Below are 22,858 nucleotides of genomic sequence, written 5' to 3'. Positions count from 1 at the left end.
CGAGCTGAGCAGTGTGCTCTCCTCCGATCCGGCGATGGATTCCTTCGCCGCCGAACGCGTCATTTTTCTAGTCTTCCCGTCGTTCCCCCCCTCACTTCCATTGGTCTGGGTCGTGTCGCTGCACGAGGGCCGACGTGTGTGCTTTGTTTTGGCGTCGCTTGCTTCTTGCCGTCGGATGTCTGATCCACGACACACAAACGTTTATGTCCCTCTGACGTACAACAGAGTATGTTAGAGAATCTCGTTTCAGCCGTTGGATGAAGAATGGAAGGCATCGCGGATAGGGTAAGTAAGCTATGACTTAGCTCCAGTAAGTCAGACAATCTGAACCCCAAAATATCTACCGCGGACTCTCTTCTTCCCCCCCCCCCCCTCTCTCTCTCTCTCTCTCGCTCGCTCACTCGCTCGCCGCTGCCTCTCTCTCTCCCGGCTGCGCTGTCACCCGCCGCCGTGCGGTCAGGTCACCCTCACCAGCAACCGCCGGATCCGGCGGTGGGCTTGATGCCGCCGCCCCCACACTGCCGGTGCTGCACCTCGCCGGCCTCGTCGCAGGTATGTGTGTGTGTTTTTCTGTTAAATGTAGTTAGTTTAGATAGGATTTGTTAGTTTTGTTAAATGTAGTTAGTGTAGTTAGGATTTGTGTAGTTAGTTTAGTTAGGATTTGTTAGTTTTGTTTAGTAGTTAGATTTAGTTAAATTAGGTTAGTTTATTAGGGTTAGTTTATTTTATTAGTTTAGTTTAGATTACTTTATTTTATTATGTTTAGGGGTTAGGGTTAGTGTAGATTGATTTTGTTAGTTTAGTTTATTTTTTCAGGGCTAGGGTTAGGTTTATATTATTTATTACTTTTTGTTTGGTAGGGTTAGGGTTAGGGTTAGTTGTTGTTAAGCTTAGGTTTATGGCTAAAATTTTCATGGTATACTTCATTTAACTGACACGATACTTTGCACGATGCGACCAAGAATGTCGACCGATTTAGTTCCTTTTAGAATTTACCATGGCAATGGTGAAATCAGATATGGGGACAGCGGGGTAGACCTTAGCGAGTTCCAGGTCTTTGACACAGAACTAAATTCGCCGCTAGATTATAGCCAGAAACAAGTTTTAGCCTAGCTGCATGAATACTTGGGTGTTCTGTCCTCCCAACATCATTTCAGGATTAGTATGTTGGTGCCTAAAAAGCGGGAGAATGGATGGAGGTGGGAGCTGTACGAGGCCAGTAACACGAAGAAGTGGCATTTTCTCGTGTCCAAGGTGAAGGGACCGTGACGCCTAAGAGGGGGGGGTGAATTAGGCAACTTAAAAACTCTAACTCCAAAACTATGGCCTCTTTTTCTAACTCAAGCAAAACATATGTAATAGATGAACTATCTAAATGTGCAACTACGGTTTTGCTAGTGAGTTGCTATCTCTACCGCAAAACAAACAATGTAAACAATTTAAATGCGGAAGCTAAAGAGCAAGGTAGAGATATGCAAACTCCCATCGACGACTCCGGTATTTTTACCGAGGTATCGAGAAGCGTGCAAGCTTCCCCCTAGTCCTCGTTGGAGCCCCTCGCAAGGAATCCCTCGCAAGGGCCAAGCTCCCGGTCGGGTAACTCCGTGGATAGCCTCGGGCCTTCCCCACGCGCAAGTGGGTCTCCGACGTGCCTTCTGACAAGCCTCTTCCGGATGCTCCCCGCCGTCTTCACTATCAAGCTTCCGGCCGAAACGCCACGGGCCTTGTTCCCTCCGGTACACGGTGGCGGCCACACCACAAACGCGGTTGGTGTGATCTCACAAGACTTCAAGCCCCTCCGATGTATAACAATGGTGCTCGCAAGCACCGAGTGGTAAGTGGTATGCAAACCTCACTAAACACTAGGCCTAAACCTAGAGCAAGCGCATGAGCGGTGGTCTAATCAACCTAAGCACTTCGCAAAGCACCTACGCTAATCATCTAATGAATCACTAAGCTCTATGCAAGTGGAGATCACTAAAATGGTGTATCAACACCCTTGGTATGTTTCCTTAGCTCCACACCACTCAAATAGCCGGTTGGGGGTTGTATTTATAAGCCCCACTGAGAAAGTAGCCGTTGGGGTCGAACTCCCGCAATTCTGCTACTGACCGGATGCTAAATCGTCCTGACCGAACGCGTCCGGTCGTCCCGACCGTTGAACCACGAACCACTGATCGGACGCTACCAGCGTCTAGTCACCTGCCACCGGACGCGTCCGGTCGCAGTTTCGCCGTTCAAGAATCTCTCTGTACTCGATTGGACGCTGCTTCCCTGCGTCCGGTCGGTTTCGCCGCTCGCGTCCGGTCGTCCTGACTGCAGAGCCACCGGTCTAGCGTCCGGTTGTCCCGACTGCAGAGCCACCGGTCCAGCGTCTGGTTGTCCCGACTGCCGAGCCACCGGTCCAGTGTCCGGTCGTCCCGACTGCCGAGCCACCAGTGTCCGGTCCAGCGTCTGGTCGCCTCTGCGAGCTCGTTTCTTCGCGATCTTGCGTACGGCTTAGTTCCAATCTTCATGCTTGGACTTTGCTTGATCTCTTGGGTCTTTTCTTGTGCTCCTAAGGTCTTGCTTAAGGTGTTGATCATCGGATCATCACGTCACCTTCGTCCAAGTTATGTCTTGCACCATATTGAACTATAAAACAAACACTTGCAAATTCATTAGTCCAATTTGGTTGTGTTAGTCATCAAACACCAAAATCCAAAGTAAATGGACCAAGGGTCCTTTTTCCTTACAATCTCCCCCTTTTTAGTGATTGATGCCAACACGACCAAAGCAAGCAAATAATAAGAATTTGGAAGTTAAAAACTACCTACTTGCTAGGATGCAATGCAAAGGGCAAGTTTATTTGATACTTAAATATACCAATTGAAATCATATATGATATTAAGGGATACCAATTGAAATCAATTGTAAGATACCAATTAAAACTAAATGAAAGGTTATCTTGCCCTTGCAAAAATCCCCATGTGGCATTATGGATTCCTACCAATTTTACCATTACTTAGACTAATCCATAATCCACTTTCCTCCCTTTCTCGAACCATTACCACTTGTAGACATCAACTTGATGCTTGCCTTTGGTCCTTCAAATTCTCCCCCTTTGGCATCAAACACCGAAAAGAAAGACATTAATAGCACAAGGGAGGGTCAAATTTCGTGATCCTTTGTGTATAGAGTGAAATGGATCATAAAATTTGACTCTCACATTATATAGACTAAGCTCCCCCTAAATGTATGCATACATATGGTAGAAAGCAAAGCATATGCATAATTAGCAATTTATTGCACAAGAGAGTTTAATCTATATAATGCATGGAGAAAGCATAAAAATATGAAATGAAATCAACATGATGATGCCAATTGAAGAATGATGCTTAACTCCGGGGACTCCAATTTCCTTACAATGAGACTACTACACATGCGATAGGTTTGAAAAATTGATACCATTTGAAAAAATGTTAGTCTCAAAGCATACAAGTTGTAGAATTACTCCCCCTAAATGTGTGCACACAAATGTAGAATACTTTGTAGAGATCATGCACATTGATTTTAGAATAAAAAATACCACTTGAAAGATGACATCTCATGAATGTGAGAATCATTTTCAAAATAGATATTCGGGAGAGATTATCTATAATTTGGACTTTGGCACATATTAGATGAACAATAGTAAGACAAGCTATGTGCCGTGCTCCTAAACAATTATGAACCATGTAGGTTTGCTCCAAGGGTTAAAAAAAGAGAGACCGAGCAAGCCTACCACAAGATATACCTAGTGTATGCATGACAAAAGATATAAGCATGCAAATGCAAACCTAGGCATGAAGAGTAACTAGATGCTTAAGATATCAATTTGTAAGAAATACCAATTGAAAGATGTACCAATTAAAAGGTAATAACATCTAGTTACCTAACATGGGAAGAGGAATTTGGGTCCATAGTATTCACTAACCCACTTGGCAATGATTTTGTCTATCATGATGCACCCCATGAAATGCACCCATACTTTGCCAAGTCTCCAAATTCTCCGAAGTCTGACGGAGTTCTCACTTCCCTTTCGGGATCCAAACCTTTTTGGTGCTCTTCATGTTTGAAATGATTTCCTTTGGCACCCAAAAGCGTTTGACCCCATTGTTGGCTTGCTTGTTCACCTTGATGGCCACCACCTTATCATTTTTCTTCTTCTTCAAGAGATAAGGTGTGGAGGCCTTCTTGTCGACCTTGTTGGTGTAGGTGTTGGAGAGCTTGCTTGTTTGCTTTTTCTCCTTCTTCTTTGCTCTTCCCCCATTCTTCACCTTGCACTCATAGGACTTGTGACCTTCCTTGTGGCACACGTAACAAACCACGGTTTGTCCTTCATCAAGCTTCTTCACTCCCTTAACGGTGTTATCTTAATGAAGTTGGGTTTGCTTCGCCTTGCCTTTCACTTGAGTCGAGTCCTTGGTGAGGCGAGCTACTTCTTGCTTGAGCTGCTCATTTTCCTTTGCAACCTCTTGTGTGCATGTATCTACAACAACTTTCTCAACACAAACTTGGTTGCACAAAGGTGAGTCTAAACATAAGTCATTACAAGAAGTAGAGGCATCCTTTTTAGACATGTTAATGATAGAACTTTTCTTTTTAGATGCCTTGGTGGGGGTTGTGCTAACAGCTTCAAGATTAGCAACTTTATTAGTTAGCTCATCACAATGTTTGCACATGGTTTCCATTTTAGCAAGCAAACTATTATATGCTTCTTGTGAGCTAGCTAACTTTTCTTTTAATTTTTCATTTTTCTTTAAGAGTTGCTCATCATTGATTGTGCATGCATTTGTTGTTGCACTAGTCTTAAGTTTCTCAATTTTAGTAGATAGTTCAACATTGAGATTAGCAAAGTTCTCATATTGTTCAAGCAAGGTTTTGTATGCTTTTCGTGAACTATCTACCTTTTCTTTTAAACTTTTGAGCTTCTTTTGTTGACTAGTGCAAGCTTTAGCATAATTAAGATTTTCTTGCACAAGTTCATGATAAGAAGGCATATCATCATCACTATCACTCTCACTAGAGGAAGAGCTTTCGTTACCTCGTGCCATAAGGCACACATGAGAAGAGCTTGATGATGAGTGCTTGCGGCCTCGCCTCTTGTGATGGGGTTCTTCTTCACTTGAAGAATCATCACATGATCTTATTGATGTGAGGGCTTGGTTATTGCATGCCTTCTTCTTTGTCTTGGGTGTGGGCTTGTTTGGACAAACTTCTACAAAGTGCCCCAACTCGCCGCATCCATAGCATCCTCTCTTTCTTTGCTCATTTCTTTGATTTGTGAAAATGAAATCATGAATTTGGATGGGCACACCCTTGACATTGAGCATTTAGATCATCTTCTCCACCTTGTTGATCACTTTGATTGATTCTTCATCAAGATCGGAGGTGGAGGAAGATTGATCATCACTTGAATCTTCATCATCATCATCATCGTCCTCATCTTCTTCTTCATCTTCACTTGAGGAACTTGAGCTTGAGCTTGTCTCAACTTGCTTGCCCTTCATCTTCTTTTTCTCGCTACAAGTGAGAGCTTTGCCTTTGCTTGATGAAGAAGCTTCTTCTTGACCCATCTTACGTGACATTTCAAATGCCACTAACTTGCCAATGGCTATGCCTAGGGTCATGTTGCTCAAGTCCTACATGTTGTGAAGGATGGTGATGATGCTTGCATATTTCTTTTATGGTAGCACGGAGATGATCTTCCTCACGATGTCCGCATCATCTAGCTTTAATAATCCTATAGAATGGAGCTCATTGATAATTAGATTCAAACGAGAATACATATCACGAACAAGCTCATCATCATTCATAGTAAAGGAATCATAGTTTTGCTTTGCTAGACAATATTTTTGCTCACGGACATTGCTTGTGCCGTCATGGAGCTCTTGGAGTTTTAACCAAATTTCATGTGCCGTATTTAAAGTGAATACTTGGTTAAAAACATCCATACTAAGTGATTCAAACAAGCAATTTTTAGCTCTAGCATTGAAGTGCATTTCTTTTTCATCACTCTTTGTGGGTTTTTTTGGGATTCTTGATGGGTTTCATCCCGTCACGAGTGACTCTCCATACACCTAAATCAACCGCCTCAAGGTGGCAAGCCATTCTAGCTTTATAGTATGGGAAGTTAGTGCCGTCAAAATATGGAGGCCTAGCGGTATCCATCCCAACCACTTTAAATAGCGTCGGCTCAACGGCGGTTAAGCCAAAGATCCAAATTGAGCCAACCGGCGCTGATACCAATTGAAGGGACCGTGACGCCTAAGAGGTGAATTAGGCAACTTAAAAACTCTAACTCCAAAACTATTGCCTCTTTTTCTAACTCTAGCAAAACCTATGCAATAGATGAACTATCTAAATGTGCAACTATGGTTTTGCTAGTGAGTTGCTATCTCTACCACAAAACAAGTAATGTAAATAATGTAAATGCGGAAGCTAAAGAGCAAGGTAGAGATATGCAAACTCCCGTCGATGACTCCGGTATTTTTACCGAGGTATCGAGAAGCGCGCAAGCTTCCCCCTAGTCCTCATTGGAGCCCCTCGCAAGGAATCCCTCGCAAACACCAAGCTCCCAGTCGGGTAACTCTGTGGATAGCCTCAGGCCTTCCCCACGCGCAAGTGGGTCTCCGACGTGCCTTCCGACAAGCCTCTCCCGGATGCTCCCCGCCGTCTTCACTATCAAGCTTCCGGCCAAAATGCTGCGGGCCTTGTTCCCTCCGGTACACGGTGGCGACCACACCACAAACGCGGTTGGTGTGATCTCGCAAGACTTCAAGCCCCTCCGATGTATAACAATGGTGCTCGCAAGCACCGAGTGGTAAGAGGTACGCAAACCTCACTAAACACTAGGGCTAAACCTAGAGCAAGCGCATGAGCGGTGGTCTAATCAACCTAAGCACTTCGCAAAGCACCTACGCTAATCACCTAATGAATCACTAAGCTCTATGCAAGTGGAGATCACTAAAATGGTGTATCAACACCCTTGGTATGTTTCCTTAGCTCCGCACCACTCAAATGGCCGGTTGGGGGTTGTATTTATAAGCCCCACTAAGAAAGTAGCCGTTGGGGTCGAACTCCCGCAATTCTGCTACTGACCGGACGCTGAATCGTCCTGACCGGACGCGTCTGGTCGTCCCGACCGTTGAACCGTGAACCACTGAGCGGACGCTGCCAGCGTCCGGTCACCTGCCACCGGACGCGTCCGATCGCAGTTTCATCGTTCTAGAACCTCTCTGTACTCGATCGGACGCTGCTTCCCTACGTCCGGTCGGTTTCGCCGCCCACGTCCGGTCGTCCCGACTGCAGAGCCAACGGTCCAGCGTCCGGTTGTCCCGACTGCAGAGCCACCGGTCCAGCGTCCGGTTGTCCCGACTACCGAGCCACCGGTCTAGCGTTCGATCGTCCCGACTGCCGAGCCACCAGCGTTCGGTCCAGCGTCCGGTCGCCTCTGCGAGCTCGTTTCTTCGCGATCTTGCGTACGGCTTGGTTCCAATCTTCATGCTTGGACTTTGCTTGATCTCTTGGGTCTTTTCTTGTGCTCCTAAGGTCTTGCTTAAGGTGTTGATCATCGGATCATCACGTCGCCTTCGTCCAAGTTACGTATTGCACCCTATTGAACTACAAAACAAACACTTGCAAATTCATTAGTCCAATTTGATTATGTTAGTCATCAAACACCAAAATCCAAAGTAAATAGACCAAGGGTCCATTTTCCTTACACAAGGCATTGGAGCGTCGTTATGCCAACATCATGCTTGTTGAGTTCCTGAATGGTGCCATGTAGGGTAAGAGTACCAACACAGGTGCAGCAGAGAACTTAGAGTCGGCAAATGCTGAGCAGACCTATGTTTGCGATCCTCCAGCTATCGAGAACACAACAGAGGGTGGACAGGCGGAAGATTATGGTCCATCCATGGAAGCTGACCTAGGTGAGGAGGATGAAAGAATCATCGAATAGATGGAGGCTGACGATGCAGAGCACGTCGCCTTCGTGGATGAATTTGCTAGCTGGACGTTTGATGACGAGGTCGACATTCCTGAGGATTGGGTCCACATCGCACCTGATGACATGACGGTCGATGATGGTCATCATTCTTCGTGGGAGTACTCAAGGATTGAGGTCAGACAAGGGCAGATGTTTCATGACAAGGTTCATCTGCAACACGCTGTTCGTCGATGGGCTTTTTCTAAAAAGAGGCAGTTTATGGTGGTTATTTCTAACCCCATGACGTGGGACATTAAGTGTGTCACCGCGGGTTGTACTTGGCGTCTTCATGGTCATATGCCACGTACCGAGAGCAACTTCATAGCTACCATTGTCAAACCACACACTTGCTTGCTGCAATCTTCACTGAACAAGCATAGGAACATGACGACGACTTTTGTTGCAAACGAAATGTACGGTGAGGTAGTTGAAAAACTTGGCATTTCTCCTTTTTAGATAATGCTTGCTATTCAGAATAGATTTGGCTATGAGATTTCTTATGACATGGCTTGGAGAGCCAAGCAGTTGGCCAAACAGTTGGTTGTCGCCCTTCGACGACTGGGGCAACAATGCTTGGTGGGAGTTCGCAAGGTATCGTGCCGCCACACCACGGACGTAGTTGGTCACGTCCAGTAGGGTGACCTACAACGCCACCTCCACCTCTGCCTCTAGTCATAGGATCTAGAGGACGTGCTCGTTCTTCGCACCCGACGGGTGGAGTCCTAGGTACTTATGCGATGACCTTCCGATTTCTTCATGCATTATGTACGTAACATGTTCTATGTGACCTTACAATTTTTTGGTAGGTGGACGTGCTTCTTGCAATGACTACACGACAGGTACTAGCAGCTTCGTGACCTTTTACACCGACGGCACTCCTCCTTGGTTCGTCGATGAGGCCGGGGCCTCACAACTTTCAGGTGCACCTCTGCCGACTCAACCGACTCAGCCCACTCAGGAAGGTACTCAGCCTACAGAGTCGACTTCGCCGGCACGCCAGCGCCGTCCTCCAGACCTGCTCACTTACCCTACGGCGCAGATTCGTCACCGAGGAGCACAAGCCATCAAACGTGGGCGTCGTGCTGGTTGACCTGTATTAGTCGTATGGTTGTATGGTTGCATGGATGTGAACTAATGTACTCCTGGATTTCTAATGCCTAGAACCGTATTAGTCACTTTACAACCATTTAATGGAGGCAACGCTCCAATAACTTTCGATGCCTGCATCGAGGCAAAGGACAATTCAGCAGACAAACGACGTTGCCTTTGCAGGTTCATACGCTTTTCAGGGACAAACGACGTAGTTTTCGCATGAGGTAGTGTAATTGGGTGCTGGGTAGCCAATAGGCTTGTCGGCCCCTGGAGTGCCGAGTGGCCTATCGGCCTGTCGAATGCCGATAGGGCATGTCACCCACCCAGCAGCCGACAGGTCTATCAGGACCGATAGACCAGCGTCGGCTGCTACGTCAACCGAATCAGCTGCTGAGGACATGGGACATGTCGGCCGTCCAGTGGCCGACAAGGTCCCTATCGGCAGTCCAGTGGCCGACAGTATGCTATATGTGTAATTTTTGTATAACAGCTACTACATTTACAATTATTCATTAAAAATATTATTTTAAAAAAAATCGTTTGTTTGATCCTCAGAGTGGGACCCGGCTACCACATCTTCGAGTTTAGACATCTCCTTGCTACTCTTTGCATCTCCTTGCTACTCTTTGTACAGTTCAGTTGAACTGGCTTGTTAAAAAAATGTCTATATCATCACGTGGTTGTTTGGAATTGTTAAAAAAACAGTGACGATGACAAACGTTTCCCGCGCCATGCCGTACTTCTCTTTTTGAAACAAATGCCATACTTCTCTGATGATGGCGATTCAAAACGGCTAAAAATTTTGTTTCCGCAAAAAATGCAGCATTAAAGGAGCAGAAATCATAATAATAGGTTATAGTTAAAGATAAAGGAACCGTGCTGAGATACACCGAAGGAAAGAAATGACCGACAGGGGCCATGGTATACGGACGAAAAGAGATACAATCATACAATTAAGCAAGAGAGAACAGGGAGGGAGGTCAATGTACTAATGTCATGCTGTTGACGCTAAAGCACACGCTTGAGTCGATGTGATGCCCCGGCCAGGCAATGGAGGAAACTGCAGGCCAGTGATTGATTGGTTGGTGCCGAGCAAGACTACTTGTCCTTCTCGCTCCCCGTGGCGCGCAGCACCATGATCTCCACAGAAACCCCTGGCCCGAGGCCCAGCATGACTCTCGCCCACCTGATTCTCCTCAAGGTGGCGGCGTAGTTCATGAAGGACGAAGAAGATGGAGGGACCGGACATGTTTCCGCACTCCCTGAGCACGCGTCGGCTTGCCATGAGCTTTGCAGGCTCCAACTGGAGCTAGAGCCCCGCCTCGACGCTGTCCAAGACAGCGCGCCCACCGGGGTGCACGGCCCAGAACAGCTTGTTCCAAGGGTCGCTAATTCCAAGCGGTGCAAGCGCATCAGCGACGCACTGGTGGATGTTCTCGCGTACCAGCCCTGGGATCTCCCTGGAGGGATGGAACAACAGGCCGGCCGACGGCGGCGTTGGTGCTCTCGGGTATCTTGCTCGGAACAGCATCAGAGTGAGCTCCGCACACACAACGAGGACGCGCGCGCCGCGGTTGCTCTCGGCTATGTCCTTTGCGACGCGGAGCGCAGCAGAGCCGCTGGAACAACCAACCGCTCATCGTGCGCCGCACCGATGGTCGCAGTCCCAGGATCGATGCCAGGCGGAAATCGAATCCTGTCATGTGGGCGCCAGAGTATGTGCTGGCGACGACATCTGTGATCTCCCTGGCGGGACGCCCCCACTCGGCAATAGCCTCCGCCGCGGCCACCGCGGCGAGCTCGGGGACGGCGGTGGAAAGGATATCCATCCGCGTATCGAGGGATGGCTGGCACTCCCAGGTTGACTATCTCCGGGTTTTCTTGAAGCAAGTTGTCGGTGTGGTAGAAAAACCGCTTGTCGATCGCCGACTTTTCGCCTGCACGAAAAGCAGCATATATTCAGAAATACAAGGCCTAAGCACAGCAAAACGGATGGTTACGACGCTGTCACTTACACATTCTTTTCATCCTTTCCTTCAGGTTTGTTAGGTGGCTCCTCTTGGTGACGCCCAAGTAGCAGTCGGCGTAGGCATCCTGTTAGATGCAGTTCGGTGGGTTCGCCGTCCCGATGGCGAGCACGGACGCCGGACCGTCCGGGCGCTGCGCCGGTCACCGGGCTAGCCATACGGCTTGCAAGAACCAGCATCTTGGCAAGCACGCTTGTTGAGGACGAAGGGCACTAGCTAGGTGAAAATGCGCTCGCTGGACGTACGTGGTTAAACCCGAAAGGCTTAGAAGGTGTCGACGTGAGTGCGGCTGGTCTGGACGCAGTTGTGCGTCTACACTATAAGGGGGTGTTTGGTTCCGAAAATTTTAGTCCATGTCCCATCGGATGTTTTGACACATGCATGAAGTATTAAATATAGAGAAAAAAATAACTAATTGCACAGATTGTGGCTAATTTGCGAGACGAATTTTTTAAACCTAATTAGTCTATGATTCGACAACGTTGTGCTACAGTAAATATGTGCTAATGACGGATTAATTAGGCTTAATAAATTCGTCTCGTAAATTATCCTCCATCTGTGTAATTAGTTTTATAATTAACTCATATTTAGTTCTTCTAAATAGCATCCAAACATCCGATGTGACATGAACTAAAATTTAGGCCTTGTTTAGTTCGCGAAATTTGGATTTTGGGTCTACTGTAGCACATTCGTTTTTATTTGGCGAATAGTGTCCAAACATTGACTAATTAGGCTTAAAACGTTCGTCTCGTAATTTCCCACCAAACTGTGCAATTAGTTTTTCTTTTCGTCTACATTTAATGCTCCATGCATGGGCCGCAAACATTCGATGTGACAGGTACTGTAGCAACTTTTTAGAAATTAGGTAGCAACTAAACAAGGACTTAGTCCAGGAAACCAAACACCCCCCTAATATAGAGCAGCGCCTGGGAGGAACGGGAGGGGGACTTCTCTTCCTCCACGACCACGAGGGCCCCAACTGCAGAGTAGTATTCTGCTCCAGAAAGAAAGGAGGCAAGCGCGCGCGGGTCCTGCGGAGGACATGGGACCTGTCGGCCATCCAGTAGCCGACAAGTTATGTGTAATTTTTGTATAACAGCTACTACATTTACAATTATTCATTAAAAATATTATTTAAAAAAAATAGTTTGTTTGGTGCTCAGAGTGGGGACACCCCCCCCCCCCCCCCCCGCGGCACATATGCGTGACAGGCAACGGGGAGGACATCGGCTACCACATCTTCGAGTTTAGACATCTCCTTGCTACTCTTTGTACAGTTCAGTTGAACTGGCTTGTTAAAAAAATGTCTATATCATCACGTGGTTGTTTGGAATTGTTAAAAAAAACAGTGACGATGACAAACGTTTCCCCTCGCCATGCCGTACTTCTCTTTTTGAAACAAATGCCATACTTCTCTCATGATGACGATTCAAAACGGCTAAAAATTTTGTTTTCGCAAAAAAATGCAGCATTAAAGGAGCAGAAATCATAATAATAGGTTATAGTTATAGATCAAGGAACCGTACTGAGATACACCAAAGGAAAGAAAAGACCGACAGGGGCCATGGTATACGAACGAAAAGAGATACAATCTCTCACGACTAAAAAGATAAGACAACGTTTCCGTGCTACGTAATTTCGCCTCACCTTCGTCCGGCCGGCCTGTGCGATCCAACTCCGCGAATAAAATCCGACGTCCTCCGAAGGAAAGCACGCGAAAGGATTGGTTTCGTCGCGACAATCCATCGCTATGTCGGTCCGCCTTCCCCTGCGATCCCCTGCCGCTCGCCCCGTGACCGCGAGTCCACGCCGCGCAAGGAAAGCCCCAATCCCGCACAATCATCGCGAGTCCACGTCGCACAATCACCGCAAGTCCACGCCGTACAATCACCGCAATGAATTTTGCCTTCCTTCCCCGATCCCGCAGCCCGGTCGCGAAGTCCCTGCAACCGCGTCGACCAGAACGATCCCCACCATCGCGAAGTCCCTGCAACCGCCGCCACCAGCCCGCATCCTCGCACTGACGTTGATCGCGCCCCACGTCCAGCGGCTCCTCGCATACTCCTCATCATCGTTCATCGGAACATCACGCCGTTCGCATACTCTGTCCGCAGGTGTGGTTTACGATCCCCATGAAACTAAAGCTTAATCAGATGTGCCTTTCCTCTACTGCCACTGATAGACCTTTTTTGCTTCAACTTTCCCTACTCATCGAATGGTCGTAAGGTGATCGCTGCTGTTCCTTTGGCACGGTTCCTATTTTACCGTCATTAATTATCTCAGTGAATTTCAACTAAACCACTAAAGATAATCGTAAGATGATCTGGTAGTTGACAACGAAACCTCGAATTCTGCTGATCTGGTAGTTTACAGTCATTAATTATCCCAGTGAATTTCAGTTTTCGTATATATAATCCATATAGAAATTTATATGGTTTGTTCAGGATTTTGTTTGGTGCAGAACTGGAAAAATTCCGAATCCAAAAATGGCCAAAATTGTTTGCAATTTGCCAAATTTGAATTAGCAGTTCTGTCAACTGAACAGGGGAACTAACAACCGTTGTAGTTTGGAGATTGATGCAGAAGGATATTAAAAAATTGTGCCTATGTACAAGACCTGCTACTGGTTTTGCTTTACCTCTGAATCCCCCATAGAGTAGACTCATCTTATCACCTTGAACATGATGCATTGAGAAGCAACTCAAGGATCAGCATCAGCTGGCCGTTTATTTGTGGCATGCTGGAAAAAACTTTAGGGCCAAATGCTGGTCCTGTCACTTTGTTACCGGTTCTAACCTGTTCACTTTTAACCATGCATCTTTCAGTTTTAAAGAGGTTCTGATATATATCTGCTATGCTGCTCCTCTCTTTTCGTAGGTTTGCTACTTCTCTTCCTCCACGACCACGAGGGCCCCAACTGCAGAGTAGTATTCTGCTCCAGAAAGAAAGGAGGCAAGCGCACGCGGGTCCCGCTGTATATTTTCAGAACGCCTCGAGACTACAGAAAAGTTATTCATGTTAAACTACTGTTTTTAAAGACATATTAAGCTGAGTCGAGAAAGAAAATAGTAATTCAGGATCGTAAAAATACTACTACGCAGCACATGGGCATTTTTACGAGAGTGGACCCATATGCTAATCAGCATCATTAGTTTATTACTAGCCCCTCCATCCCAGAAAGAATGTAACTCTCGCTTCCCGAGGAGTCAAACAATTTCAATTTTAACCAAATTTATACAAAACAATATTAACATTTACTCCCTCCATCCTAAATTGTAAGTCATTCCAAGAATCTTGGAGAGTCAAAGCATCTCAAGTTTGACCAAGTTTATATAATAAGATAATAACATTTATGATACCAACTAAGTACTAATAGATTCTTTGTTAATTATATTTTTAGAGTATACCTATTTGATGTCATAAATCTTTGTAATTTTTTTTTTATAATTTTGGTCAAACTTGAGAAGCTTTGACTCTCCAAGATTCTTGGAATGACTTACAATTTGGGATGGAGGGAGTATATTACAAAATGAGTATCATTAGATTAATTATGTAATATATTTTCATACTAAATTTATTTGGAGATATAAATGTTAGTGGTTTTTTTTATATATAAATTTGGTCAAACTTAAACTTATTTGACAGAAGCCCATCGAATGGAAAAGAATTTCAAAAGGCAAGATGAGTTAGTTTTTCATATTGGTCCAAACTAAAGAAGCCCACTGAACGGAAAAGAACACAATGAAATAAAAAGAACACACACAACTCGTACTTCCAACATGCCAAAGTGTGATGCCTCTTGCGTTGCACAATCTTGAACATTTTGGGTGGCATCCAAAAAATAGTGAACAGCAACAAAACGGTTTTGGACAGGTTAGTGTTTGGGCCTCCAACTCTAGGAACCATTTTGGATAGCGAAAGTTGGGTTGGGCCAAACCGATAAGTAGATCTCAGCCCATATTTTCATAATCCCATGAGGCCATGTTGAATCAAAACGAAGACAAGGCGCACATACAAGAAAACGACCGAACAGCATAGTCACAGGAGCCATATAATTAACTTTTCACACTAATTATTAATCCATCACAATCACCATCCTTATTAACCTCAGCTCCAATCTCCAATCGCTAGTACTAGTGGCCAGTGGACAACACTTGTGACCACTACTACTGGTAACCCAATAGCAATACTACCAAGGACCAGAGATTAAGCACATGGCAATCGCAGGATTGCCACGTGCAGCACACACACACTCTCCAACTCCCAGGACTCGCTGCTCACTCCCAGATGCCGACCTCCATGAATCCATCCTCGGTGGCACAGCCCCGGAACATGCCGGTGCAGTTAAAGCCATAGGCCACCTCGCCGGCGCTGGACACGGCGATGAGCCCCGCGAACCCCTCGTCGAGGCGCTCCTTGACGCAGTAGTCGACGGCCTGCTGCAGGGGCAGGCCCTTGTACTCCATGACGGCGGCCACGTCCCGCGCCAGCGTGCACCGGATGATGGCCTCGCCCTCGCCCGTGCACGACACGGCGCACGCGCCGCACGCGTAGGTGCCCGACCCGATGAGCGGCGAGTCCCCGATGCGGCCCGTCATCTTGTTCATGAGCCCGCCCGTGGACGTGGCCGCCGCGCAGGCCCCCGACGAGTCCACCACCGCGCACCCCACCGTCTCCGGCGCGTACACGCTGATGGGCAGCCCGTTCATCACCATGCCCGCCTTGTGGTGGTTGCTGCTGTCCGCCGGGCCCGCCAGCGCGCTGCACGTGTCCGCTCCCGTCAGGGGGATCCGGTAGTCAAACTGCGCAAGCGCGAACAAAGGAAAAAACAACCATGGTCAGTTCAGTTCACGGCTGAATTGATATCAATTTTTAATAAATTTAAAATAAAACTAAGGTAGGAAATAATAGGAGTGATGCATGAGACGGGTGTACAAGAACGAACCAGGATGGTGCCGGCCTCCTTGGCGAGCTTGAGCATGCCGACGTTGTCCTCCGTGATGAAGTAGCTATTGTCCACGGTCTCGAGGCCCTGCGGAAAATACATCGAGTCGACATCAGAACACGGGTGAAAAACCTTGAAAAGAAATATACAGTAAAACCTGTAGAATCCGCCAACTAATCTCTGAAACATTTTGGCCGCGCTTAGTGCAGGAGCGCAAGATCTGGAGGATTCGGTGCGCGCGCATCGAATCTTGTTGTTGGGCACGGTACGTCCGGTGGACCACGGCGAGGCGAGGCGACAGATTCCGGTGCGAGACGGACAGGTGGAGGCCGCTGGTCCGTGCGCGGCAGCGGAGCCCGCGCCTGGATTCCGTGGTGCGGCTGGGCGGCTGCCCGGCCCCGGCCCACACGAACAACGGCACAACACCGGGCACGCGCATGGTTTCCGAGGGCAAACAGACAGCAGAGGGGCATGGCGCGTGAGGCGCACAGTGGAGCAGGAGCTGTAGGTCGGTAGTAGTGGCTGTAGAGCTGTGCTACACCTCCATGGACCATGGTGAGCTAGCCAGCTTGGGGGAACCGACCCGTCCTAGGTTCATGAACTGACCAGCTCACTTGCTTAGTAGTAAGTGGAAAGAATGTGAGGCCCGGAGGAATAATGAGCATAGTTTTCCTTTTCTGCATGGGACAAGGCAGGATTCATCTTCTTAGCAGACTATGCACAGTGCTTTGGTAGACAAACATACGTTGGAGTACTACGTAGCAAAGCTTCCTAGGAAAAGTACTATTGTGCAGAGGGAAAGAAGGGGGAAAAGCCACCTTTTTGGCCATTGCTGGTTTCTCTTCCTATGTACGTATCCCTCTTGTTGCCGAATTAATTAAAAAAAATAAACTTGTATACAAAATTCAGGCCGTGCAGAGTAGGGGGGAAATATATCAAATCCTGTTAAAGTACAATATACTGAAAAAAAAAACAGAATAAAAATCGTGCTTGTACCAAGCATAATTAATTATTAAGAAAAAAAGGCCAGCTAATTAATTTGGCGGTTCCTGAACAATGCCGAACAAATCACACAGCGGTTGCTTTCAGCTGATGTGAACAACAACTAGCATATGGTCCACAGCTTCCTGAAGTGAACAACAACGAAAGTGGGACAGGCACGTGCACAAACAAAAAAGCTAGACTAAAAATATTGCAACACATAAATAAAATGCCAAAAAGTTTGCAAAAAGCAGAGTAGTAATCTACTAATTTCTGGATGCAACAATATGCTATGAGCACTACTACGAGGCTGTCTACACATGCAAAAACAAGGCAAAGTTGCGTGCCTTGTGGACAGAAACAAATCTCAGGACGTAAACAGAGCTAGATAAAGCATCGAGTCTGTCGTGTGTTAACCTGATTAATTATGCTTGCGAAAGGAAATAAGATGCAGCCAGAGGAAAATCCAAATAAAGTGAGTCGGCCAATTTCGTGGACCAGCAGCGTTCCTAATCTTAGGGCGTGTTTAGATGCGAAAATTTTTGGCTTTTGGCTACTGTAGCACTTTCGTTTGTATTTGACAAAAATTGTCCAATTATGAACTATTTAGGCTTAAAAGATTCGTCTCACGATTTCTCGGTGAACTGTGCAATTAGTTTTTTTTTTCGTCTACATTTAGTACTCCATACATGTGCCGCAAGATTCGATGTGACGGATACTGCGCAAAAATTTTTGGGTTTTGGATGGAACTAAACGGGGCCTTATGCAGACAGTAGGGCCATACAGTTTCCCTGTTGAAGTACTAGCAGAATCTTGCTGGAATTGCATGGCCAGCGAAGATTCACCTTTCAAGACACGGGTCCGGCCGTCCGGCAGCTGTCCTTGGTACGTGCCTGCAGACGGTTGTCCTGCACCCACGTCATGCACACGGTTTTTGAAGCAGTTTTTTTTAATTATTTACCCTTTCACTAAAAATCCGTTTTTCGTTTACTAATCCGGCACTCTCTCACGTCCAGCCGCTATACCCGGTCATAAACATCTTTTTTTTGTTCTCAATAAAAATGCCATTTTTACTTAATCTGTGTTTGTGGGGTGGGTGGGTGGGTGGGGGGGGGGGGGGGGGTTTAATTTGCATTAGGGAAGCCATGCACGATTCATGCAGGAAGAAAGAAAAACAGTCACGGGAACGGGAGATTAATCAGGAGGGGATTAGTTGAGCGGTGGCGGCGGTCAATCACCTGCTCACGGGCGAACTCCTCGGCGCCGTCGAAGGCGAGGTACGAGTGCGGCGACTTGTCCATGACGCGGCGCGCGAGGGAGACGGGGTTCTTGACGGTGGAGACGCCGGAGACGGCGCCGCAGCGGCGGCCGCGGCCGTCCATGATGCTGGCCTCCATCTCGACGGTGCCGGCGCGGGTGAGCGCGGAGCCACGGCCCGAGTTGAAGAAAGGGTCGGTCTCGAGCTCGCGGACCACGGCCTCCACGACGTCCAGCGCCTGCGCGCCCGCGCGCAGCAGGTCCACTCCCACCTGCAGGCACCGCGCCAGCACGCGCTTCGCCTCCTCCTGCCGGTGCTCCGGCAGGTTCGGGTCCACGCCCGCGCCGCCGTGGATGGCAATGGCCCAGCGCGCCATGTCCGTAGTCGTGCAGGGGCGGGTTGCTTGTACTTGCAGATGGCTGGGCCTCTGGTTCTCGAGGGATCTCGATCGCTCGGTGCCCTGCCCCCCGTGTGATGCGTGAATGCCGGGTGGGAGGGCGGGGTATATTTATAGGGGTCGAGGGGAGGGCGTTCGTTCTCGTGGTGCTGTGCTCTGCTGTGCTGTGCTTTGCTTTGCTTTGCTGTGCCTGTGTTCCTCTGGCTTGCCGGACGCCAGGGGGAATTCAGTTCAGTTTTGGGAATCTCGAGTCCGGGAGCGGCCGCGTGGCCCCCTGGTCCGGTCTGGCCGCAAGGGCGAGCGCCGTGATCATCTGAGCAACTGTATTAGAATTTAGAACCATTATTTTCAAGGAATGTGATCTTTTTATCAATAAATGGGTATATAATAACTTAATAAGACAAGTAAATTGAGTTAGCGGCATTCAAGATTTCTGCAATGGCTTATATATAGAAGATTGTATATTTTAAGCATAATATGATCGCAAAAACAATATTCTAAGATACTCCTACTCTTCTTTATTCTAAAATACTGTAACTAGGAGTATTGGTCTCTCGATGTCTAACCTAACATTTGCCTCAAACCGTGACTCAAACGTACTGTAAAAAGGAAAATTGACGCTTGGCCGTGTCTGGAGCAAAACAGGTCAAGGAAAGGGACTCACTGGCTGAGGTCTAGTACTTGCTTGTGCTTTTCGCATGAATTTACCCAACGCCTTAAGATCCACTTAAGTATGTTGACGACACGCTTGTACCGTCAAGTTATCTTATGATAAACAGTCAACACAAATCACTGCGTATTCAAAAACGACTAATGCTGAGAGTTGCTGGGAGCCGCTCCAATTGTCTGGCCGTAGCAGCTGGCGCAGACCGGAACCCGGAGTTGCTGGCACAGACTATCAGGGGGCGCGTGCGATTCTGAGGTCACCGAGCCGAGCTCGTGGATTCCACACAAGCCACCACGCAAGTAGGAATCCGCTGGTGCGAGTGCGAAGTCACGTGCCGTGCGGCAGCGGAATCTGTGCCTCGGCCGGCCCGTCGTGAACTCGTGATGCGCTGATCTCCTCGGATTGCGTGCAGATTCCACCGCTTGGATCGCTGTCAATTCCATTTCTGTGAACCTAGATTCGTTTCCTTTCAACACGGCACCGTAACGGGGGGATTGGTAATTTAAGCCTGGTTTAGACTGAGGTCAGGAATCAGTATTTGGCACTGTAGCACTTTCGTTTGTATTTGATAATTATTGTCCAATCATGGCCTAACTAAGCTCAAAAGATTCGTCTCGTAATTTATAATCAAACTGTGTAATTAGTTATTTTTTATCTACATTTAATACTCCATGCATGTGTCCAAAGATTTGATGTGATGGAGAGAGAGTGAAAAAACTTGTAATCCAAACAAGGCCTTAATCGGTCATGGATCACTGTCGTTTGTCAGATTTGGCGAGCTCGCCGAAATTACCACATACGGAGTAGGAGTATCTGATTTTATAAGCAGGGTAGAGCTGGTATATATTTACTGCCGTATTATGGAACATATATCGAATATACTGGTGAATGCGTTGCTTCAGATATCTATTTTACCTTGTCACGTTTCGTGAACGATGACCCCCTTCTCTCTGTATCATGTTATAAATAAAAAGCTCTATATGGTATATTACATAGGACGACATATGATACGGTCGATGTGGCATTATATATATATATATATATATATATATATATATATATATATATATATATATATATATATATATATATATATATATATATATATATATATATATATATATAGAACTACTACTCTGTAGCTGGCTACAAAATAACTTATTCTGTAGCCACTTTGAGTTACGATAATTACTATGTTAATTTACGAAATTATAGTAACTCCTTACTAAGTGGTTTACTATAACGTTATGGTAAATATCTCCATGTGTTATAGTAACCCAACTATCATAAATATGTATTGACATTATCGTAAATTAGTATATAAAATTATCGTAAATGGAGGTGGCTACAGAATAACTTATTCTATGACCACACACACGGTAAGGCTATTCTACAGCTGGCACAAAATAACTTATTCTATGACCACCTTGATTTACGATAATGTTTGTACCAATTTACGATAATGACAATTCACATTTACGATACATGGGTTATTATAATTCAAGATGATACTTACCATAATGCTATAGTAAATCACTTATGAGGGAGTTACCATAATCTCGTAAATTAGTATAGTAATTATCGTAACTCAAAGTGGCCACAGAATAACTTATTATGCGGCCAGCTATAGAACAATATATATATATATATATATATATATATATATATATATATATATATATATATATATATATATATATATATATATATATATATATCATGTTATTAATATTGATAGTTGAAACAAAAGGTATGTTACTCCTTATAATATTATAAGTTATTAGTTGTTTTGTCTTGTGACATGGTAATTAAGGGCTTGTTTGGCACATCTTCGACTCCGGCTCCAACCGCAACTTCGGCAGAGGAGTCGAAGAACCCAAACATTTTAGGATGAGCTATTTTTCGGTGTAAGCAAGAGAAGTTAGAGCCGTTTTTTATACAAAGTTGAAGGTGTATTTTGTGGCTCCTCCTTTTGGCTCCTACTCTTCCGAATGAGTTCTTTGACAAGAGCCGTGCAAAATAGGCCCTAGCCTCAGAAAATAATATTTATTAGTAAAACTTTGTATACCAACTTGTGCACCCAAATATCCAAAGCTTGCAGAAGCCCGAAATGACAGGTCTCTATATGCGTTTTTCCTTTTTCTAGTGATCCTTGCACTTGTGAAATGTCAATTTCCTATCAGTAATTAGTTCCATATTCAAATTACACCCCGGTTTTAGGTCGTATTTTCGTTTTAGTGTTGTTCTAAGTTTAAATTATTTTAGTATGACCACGTAATAAGAAAAATATATTAACATCCATAATCTATCAAACTAACGTTCTCTGAAAATATATTTGAGAGTACCTACAGTGAATCTAGCCTAGCTTCAATCAAATTTGGCAACCAAAGAGAATCTTGTTTAATGATGTAATTGTCTGTGCATTTTTCTATAAAAGTTAAAATAGTCATCTTGGTTCCTCAACTATCATCTGAGGCTATTTTTTATCCCTAAACTTTCCAAATGATCGTTTCAGTCCTCTGGTCTCAGTTTCATTCCAAGACTAACAAAGTGATCGTTTTGGTTCTCAGACTTTGCATTTTGGGTCAAATTTCATTCATGAACTATCAAAGTTTCAATCTAATCCCTAAACTTTGATAGTTCATGGATGAAACTGACCCAAAGTACAGAATTTTGAGTAACGAAGCAATCACTTTGATAGTCCTAGGGAAAAACTGAACCCAAAAGTAAAATTTGATGACTGAAGCAACCATTTTAGAAGTTTAGGAATGAAATTAAGCCTTAGATGATAGTTGAGGGACCAAAGTTACCATTTTATCTATAAAATTTGGTCAAAGTTTAAAAAATTGAGTAAACTTGAAGCACCAAATTACTAAAGTTGGAGATCACTTATCAAAAAAAAGTTGGAGATCTGAAGCATCCATAATATGTCGACCATTTCAGCTACAGTTAACTTCTTAGTCCATTCATTGCTGGACACTTGGAGATTCGTTTTACCCCTCATTTTCAGGTGCTAGATAATTTCAGACAAAAAGCATATCGGACGCACTTGCATCCCTTTCGAGTTTCGACCCAACAAATAACGTCACAGGGCATGTAGGAGGTCATTCCGTCAGGCACCAGCCAATCGGAATTAGCCCAACATGTGAGGCTTTTCTCCCCTTGCAAGTTGCTGGCGAGAAACACACACAAGCTACAGCTAAAGCTAGGTATCGTGCTTTGTTGTGATAACAAATAAGCATCCGTTCTAGTGCAGAGCAGGTCAGTTAGCAAAAAGGAAATTGCAAGCATGCATCCTCTAATAAAAAGAAACAATTAAAAAGAGGGAACTCTGGAAAAAAAAATATCAGATAAGAACAAAAGGGAAGTGCACGATGATGCCCGTCTTATTTCCTGGAATGACGCCATGCATGATGCTTGATTCACAAGGAGGTGAATCTTTCGAAATCAACCCAATTATTGGTCATATTATTGAGCATC

The 22,858-nt window shown here is 45.7% G+C and overlaps 1 protein-coding gene across 1 annotated transcript; it reads right to left on the bottom strand.

Annotated features, from left to right (window-relative positions):
• Positions 1-15,182: 15,182 nt before the first annotated feature.
• LOC136492604 (probable isoaspartyl peptidase/L-asparaginase 2) lies at positions 15,183-18,800 on the bottom strand. The gene is made up of 3 exons (XM_066488586.1): positions 18,295-18,800; positions 16,076-16,162; positions 15,183-15,932 (listed from the first exon to the last, which is right to left on the bottom strand). Exons 1-3 carry the CDS (start codon positions 18,688-18,690, stop codon positions 15,408-15,410), a joined length of 1,008 nt encoding a protein of 335 aa, XP_066344683.1. The 5' UTR covers positions 18,691-18,800; the 3' UTR covers positions 15,183-15,407.
• Between the last annotated feature and the right edge of the window lie 4,058 nt (positions 18,801-22,858).

This window comes from Miscanthus floridulus, chromosome 11, assembly GCF_019320115.1.
Source record: "Miscanthus floridulus cultivar M001 chromosome 11, ASM1932011v1, whole genome shotgun sequence".
NCBI classification, from domain to species: domain Eukaryota; kingdom Viridiplantae; phylum Streptophyta; class Magnoliopsida; order Poales; family Poaceae; genus Miscanthus; species Miscanthus floridulus.
Note: the sequence above shows the minus strand (reverse complement) of the source record. Positions and strands in the feature narration are given on the sequence as shown.

Coding starts and splice junctions, on each gene's coding strand:
- LOC136492604 (XM_066488586.1), bottom strand. CDS start 18,690: ATGGCGCGCTGGGCCATTGCCATCCACGGCGGCGCGGGCGTGGACCCG. Junction 16,163..18,294: donor AGGAGTTCGCCCGTGAGCAG/GTGATTGACCGC, acceptor TATTTTCCGCAG/GGCCTCGAGACCGTGGACAA. Junction 15,933..16,075: donor AGGAGGCCGGCACCATCCTG/GTTCGTTCTTGT, acceptor GCGCTTGCGCAG/TTTGACTACCGGATCCCCCT.